The sequence below is a fragment of the Gracilinanus agilis genome, unplaced genomic scaffold (assembly GCF_016433145.1).
Source record: "Gracilinanus agilis isolate LMUSP501 unplaced genomic scaffold, AgileGrace unplaced_scaffold13321, whole genome shotgun sequence".
In the NCBI taxonomy this organism is placed as follows: Eukaryota; Metazoa; Chordata; class Mammalia; order Didelphimorphia; family Didelphidae; genus Gracilinanus; species Gracilinanus agilis.
The window spans coordinates 1-6,582 of NW_025343945.1; the positions used below are offsets into that span (position 1 = coordinate 1).

Here is a 6,582-nt window from a genome sequence, read left to right on the forward strand (position 1 = left end):
GGGCATACCTGGTTCCTTCCTATTCTTTTGGCGAGAATGAGGTTTACAACCAGAAGTTCTTCCCTGATGGCAGCTGGCTGGGGTTTATCCAGAGGAAAATCAAGGCCATCCTGAGCATAACTGTCTGTGTGTTCTATGGTCAGGGCCTCACCAGGCACTCCTGGGGTTTCCTGCCTTTCAGACAGCCCATCACCACTGTTGGTAAGCTTTCCTTCAGCCTTCAAAGTATCCCTTAGGCTGGCAGCCCTCGTGCCCTTCAAGGCTTGCCTTAGCATCCCCTGGTCACCTCGTCCGTCGGTCCTCTGGCTAAAATAAAGGTTGTTGAGCAAAGGGCCACCGAAATGGATCTCTCCGGGGACTCTCCTGCCCTGGGGCTAGGTAGGGGAATGAGCCGCAGGCAGGGGAGGAGGGCCCTTGCTTCCTGTCCCCACTGTTCCTCTTCCCTGGCTGGCCCCTGACGCTTGATTCATCTGGGCCCTTTTCCAACTTCCGAGTAGTCGGGGAGCCTCTGCCGATCCCCAACGTAGAGAAGCCAAGTCAGGAGATGGTGGACAAATATCATGCCCTGTACCTCAAGGCTCTGCGGGAACTGTTTGACGAACACAAGACCAAGTACGGGATCTCAGAGACCACGGAGCTGACGATCTTGTGACAGCGGGGGCCGGGAAGAGGGACCTCGGGAAGGCAGGGGCGCGTGGTGGGTGCAAGAGCGTGGGAATGCGACCTCCAGTATCATAGTTAACATAAGCAGCAAAAGCAGCTGTATCCCATGTGACTCTGGGCCATCCCTGGCATTACGTCTTCTCTGTTCTATTTCCATGTAATATCTGGCCTGGTTGGCCTAGACATCCACCGCCGCCCTCTAGATGCCAAGGACCGGGCCCCATGACTAAGCTACTCCCCAATAAAATCTATTTATTTCCAAGCTGGTGTGGATGCTCCCTCTTTCTTTGGCCTTTCAGGGTTCTCTCATCCCTTTGGGTAGTCTGCCACCCAACAATTGGCAGAATCTAGGCAGAATGGCTCTGCCCCCTTACACTTGGCATAGTCCGCAGGATACCAAAGAAATGGGTCTGGGGAGAGAAGCCTCTGAAGGAAAAAGTTCAGCCAACCTTATCCCTGGAGGATCCAACTGAGTACGGGAACAGTGGCCAGCACGCTAGATGCCTGGCATGAGCATGGGGACACCTGGAAAGTGCTAATCGGCTTGGGCCGTGACAGGCCTAAAACATGAAGTTGATTTGAATGATTTTGTGGTTGGCAATCAAGAATCAAGCAAAGTCCCAATCCCCGCAACTGTACGAAAACATGAAGAGAGAAAAATGTGGAGCCAGGATGGCAAGCGAAGTGGGCATTTTGGGTCAAGCACTCCCAACACACTTCTTTAAACAACCAAGTTCTGCCTGGCCAAACCAAGAAAAAGCTACAAGTCAGTTGTCCATCCCAAGGCAGCTTAGGAAGATGGAAAAGCAGGTCTGCAGATGCCGGGGTGAGGGCTGGCTGGCAGCACAGCCAAAGTGGCACCAAGTGGTGGCAGGTGAGCGGCAGGCAGGAGCAGTGGTGGCAACTGCAATGATGCCAGTGATCAGGGATGGAAGGGTACTGGACACTTGGTTGGAAGGACATTCCAGGGGATCCATGTTCTAGCACTGGAAAAAAAAGAGGCAAAGAAGGAGGCCTACAAAATTCCTCTGTGACCCAAATATGGTCTCGATATCTAAAACTGGTAAGAGAAAGACTAGACAGTTTCCTAAATGAGCATGAAAATCTTTGCAGCAAGTTTCTCCAAGAAAGGTCTCATTCCTACAATGCACAAGTCACTAAGATAAATGTACAGGGATAAGGGCTATTCCCCAGTTGATAAATGGTCAAAGGATATGAACAGGAAATTTTCACAAGAAGAAATCAGAGTTATCGATAGCCACATAAAATGCTCTAAGTCACTAATAATGAGAAAAATGCAAATTAAAACGGCTCTGAGATATACCTCATCTGCATCAGATTGGCTAGGATGAACAAAGAAGAAAATAAGCACTCTCGTGCACCGTTGGTGAGGCTGCGGATTAGTCCACCAATTCTGGAGGACAATTTGGAATTATGCCCAATGATTCCGAAACTGTGCATATCCTTTGACCCGGAAAGACCACTACTAGATCTATGCCCCAAGGAGGTCAAAGAAAGAAGAAAAAGGCCTAAAATATTTATAGCAACCCTTTTTGGGGTGGCAAAGAATTGGAAACTAAGTGGATGCCCATCAGCTGGGGAATGGCTGAACAAATTGGAGTGTATGAATATGATGGAATACCACTGTGCTATAAGAAGCGATGAAGGCGATGGAGTCAGAAAAAACTTGGGAAGACTCGTATGAACTAATGCAAAGTGACGTGAGCAGAACCAGGAGAATAAGCTACACGGTAATAGCAATAACTCCGCCAAGGACGGTCCCAAGCCCGGCTGAAAAAGGAGGAGGGTTGGGCGCGAGGCTAGCAACCTCACCCCGTAAAAATCTCACTTGCTATAGAAACTGCAACCTCATTAAACCAACAAAACCAACGATCGCCTAGTCTGGAAGATTGCTCTCCAACAGAGTCCACGACGCGTGCTGGCAAAAGCCAACAAACTCCAGGCCTACGTCAAATCTTGAACATCAGATGGCCTGAAAAGATCTCCAATACCAGTCTCTGGGAAAGAACAATTCAGTATCCCATCAGTCAGGACGCTATGAAAAAAAAAATATGGAACCCACCAGGGAGGAGAAAAATCGGAAGGCCAAAACAGACCTGGCAAAGATATGCCCAGTTGGTGGAAGTTGCCCAGAACAGAGTCCGTTGGCGTGAGATGGTTGCGGCCCTGTGCACCTCTGGGAGTCAATAGGAATAATAATAATAATAATAATAATAATAATAATAATATAGCAATACTGTAAAGATAATCAATTGTGAAAATCAATAACTGATCCATTCAGCGATCCAAAGGACTCATGATGTAAAATGCCATCCACCTCCAGATAGAGAACTAATGAACGCAATGTGCAGATTGAAACCTACATTTCCCCTTGCTTGGGGCCAGGGGAATGGCTAATGTGAAAATATGTTTTGCATGACTTCATACGTACAGTGAGGATTCTATTTCTTGCCTTCTCAATAAGTGAGGGAGGGGCTGAAGCGAGGGAGAGAATGTGGAACTGAAAATAAAAATTAAATTACATTTCAAAGAAAACTTTAAAAGAGAGAGAACTATCACTTTTGCATTCAGTCATGCTGAAGCTGAGAGGTTTCAGTTAAATGAATATAATTTGTACCAGGGTGAGAAACAGTTTAACGCTAAATCACACTTAATGACAATGTTGATCAGCTTTAAGGACAATAAATTTATAGGGGAAAATAACACATTGGGATGCAAGTCCATTTGTCAAACCAAGGTTGAATGACAACCATACGTTGACTTTGGATCCAAGAATTTGGCAAATATCAACAAAAACATTCTGTAAGAATCAATTGGCTAACTGCTGAGTTTGTACCCCAAAGAGATAATAAGAGAAAAGGCTTGTACAAAAATATTTATACCCATGCTCTTCGTGATGACAAAAAAATTGGAAAATGAGGGGGTGTCCATCAATTGGGGAATGGCTGAACAAACTGTGGTATCTGATGGTGATGGAATATTATTGTGCTGAAAGGAATAATAAACTGGAGGAATTCCATGTGAACTGGAATGACCTCCAGGAACTGATGCAGAGCGAAAGGAGCAGAACCAGGAGAGCCTTATACACAGAGATGGACACACTGTGGCACAATCAAACACAATGAACTTTTCTACTAGCAGCAATGCAATGATCCAGGACAATCCAGAGGAACTTACGAGAAAGATGCTCTCCACATCCAGAGAAAAAACTGTGGGAGCAGAAATGCAGAAGAAAAACATATGATTGATCACATAGTTCAATAGGGATATGATTAGGGTTTTGGTGGTAAAAGATCAGTCTATTGCAAATATGAATAACATGGAAATAGGTTTTGAACAATGATACATGGATAATCAAGTGGAATTGCTTGTCAGCACTGGGAGTGGGGAGGGAAGAGGGGTAGGGAAAATAATGAATCATGTAACCATAGAAAAATATTCTAAATTTAAATTTTTTTAATTAAAAAAAAAGAATACATTGATTAAATTTGACTTTAGATACTTCCTAGCTGTGTGACCTTGGGCAAGTCACTTAACTCCCATTTCCTAGCCCTGGCCAGTTCTCTGCCTTGGAACCAATACACAGTATTGATTCTAAGACAGACAGTTGGAATTTTTTTTAAAAAGAATCAGTTGTCTACGTGGACTTTACAATAAAGAGTACTGTGTATTTTATGATTATTTAGAAATGGTGGGGGCAGCTGGGTAGCTCAGTGGATTGAGAGTCAGGCCTAGAGACAAGAGGTCCTAGGTTCAAGTCTGGCCTCAGACACTTCCCAGCTGTGTGACCCATCACTTGACCCCCATTGCCCACCCTTACCACTCTTCCACCTAGGAGCCAATACACAGAAGTTAAGGGTTTTAAAAAAAAGAAATTGTGTGTTATGTATCCTTTCAGTAAAATTTACAATAAACTTCTGTATGTACATATCTCTCCACATAAGCATTTTATTTTCAGAGGGCTGGGTTGTTCAACATTTACCAGGACCCATTATCTGTATCCCAATTCCCACTCCCACCAACAAGATGGGTCCCCAGAGGTTGGCTATATCTCCTCCTCAGGATTCCAGGCAATATCTTGAGGGGGAACTAATGCTATTGGCTTGAGCTTCTAACAGTGTGTTTCCTCCTGATTTAATCAGTTGAGAATTATTTAGTCAGTCAGCCTTATGATGATCTTTGGAGACGGTATTGACAAAGGTGGTAAAATAAGGCTAGTTCAGTGACGGGCAAACTACTGCCCGTGGACCAGATGTGGCCCCCTGAAATGTTCTATCCAGCCGCAGACATTATTCCTAATCTGATGAATACAATGAGCAGGATATAATACGATGCAACTTTGAAAGAGTTGCCTTAGAAACAGACTGACGGATGAGCATTTCCTTTCCTTTGGCCCCTTCTTGAAAAAGTTTGCCCATCACTGGGCTAGTTGGTAACAAACATCTCCCACTAGTGTATCTGGAATCCAGAGGGAAGTGAGCTCAAGCTTAAAGAATACATTGACAAAGGAACAGTATGGAGGAACCCAAGAAAAATTAGACCCACTGAGGAAAAGCAGCCATAAAAGACATGCCTGTGAGTTTGTCTGAGATTTTGTGGCAAGGCTGGATCTCCATATAGCAGCTCAAAAATATTGTCTAGCTGTAACTTAGATAAAGACACCTCCTGAAAGCTTCCTTCATAATAATCCTCGAGTTGTTCATTATTTCAATGACCAAAGAAGCCTTTGTAATGTCAAGACCAAATGACCCGGACACTCTTTTTTCCCTGTTTCCTGTAAACCCTCAAATTACTGTCAATATTCCTCAATTGCTTGGGTTTGTAGAAATGCCCTAGAAATGTTTGGGGTAAAGTCTTTTCATGAACACTATTCTGTGGGGAAATTATGCCTCTTAAATGAGATAATGCTTAATATTCTACTTTCTATAAAGAACCTTTCTCTTTGTCATAATAAATGGAGATCTTGTATCCCCCGTCTGGCCCTTGCTTTTTTATCTCTCCCTCCCCACCTCTCTCTCACCCCCCTCCCTCCCTCCTTTTTCTCTCAGTGTCACACATCAAGCAGGCACGGAACAGCTCACAGTTCTGACTTGCTGGAAGTTCCTTGATGGGAAGTTCCTTGTCCAGCTGTCTTTAGTTCCCAATGCAGACGTCACCACCAGCCGATCCAGGGATGTCACTTAGGATACCAGTAGGGAGACAGGAAGTCCAGCATTTGACTGACTGGCCAGAGATAGAAGGTCCACGTGGGAAGGGGCAACATCGGAATGGGGGAAGGTTCGAGGAGAAGATCTGGCCAAAGCTGCAGCAGACGAGGCCTCTCCTCACTACAAGGCTCCTTCTCGGGAGGTTCCACTGGAATGTTGTGCTCACACCAGTTTCTTAAATAGCCAATGCCAGCCAACTCCATGCTTTTAGAGAGGACCCGTATGGATGGGCTAACCAAAGTAGTCTGGACTCTTTGAATCTCGTCAGATATCTTTGGAAGACTTTTCTCATTTGGCCTAGGGTCTTTGGATTGACTGAGAGGTGTTCTTAAGGAACGGGGCAGGGCAGCTTCAGCCCCACTTTCCCAAAGGCAGAGTGGTCCTGGCTCTGAACCTTGCGTCCATCGCCTCTCCCTAACAGGGAACGGGCTTCCTCACCAGTCCTCGGAAGACATGGTTGGTGACTGCATTGACAAGAGTTCTTAAGTCTTTCAGGGCTGTTTCTTACCATGTGACTGTCCTCGCGTAAACTGGCTTCTGGCTTCTGGTCGCTTCATGCCAACCGGGTCCTTACACTTGTGCCTCGATTTCTGTCAACACAATAATACTCGATCACAGCCGCAGTCCCTCCCCGGAATATGCTAGCCATTCCCAAAGGCCCAAAGTGAAGTTGAGCCGAACTGTCTCCAGG

The 6,582-nt window shown here is 45.4% G+C and overlaps 1 protein-coding gene across 1 annotated transcript; it reads left to right on the top strand.

Annotated features, from left to right (window-relative positions):
• Positions 1 to 3: 3 nt before the first annotated feature.
• LOC123254037 (diacylglycerol O-acyltransferase 2-like protein 6) lies at positions 4 to 884 on the top strand (the record flags this gene model as incomplete). Its single annotated transcript, XM_044683110.1, has 2 exons — positions 4 to 201; positions 498 to 884. Coding segments are annotated over 2 exons (353 nt in total), but the record flags the coding sequence as incomplete, so codon positions are not given.
• Positions 885 to 6,582: the final 5,698 nt, after the last annotated feature.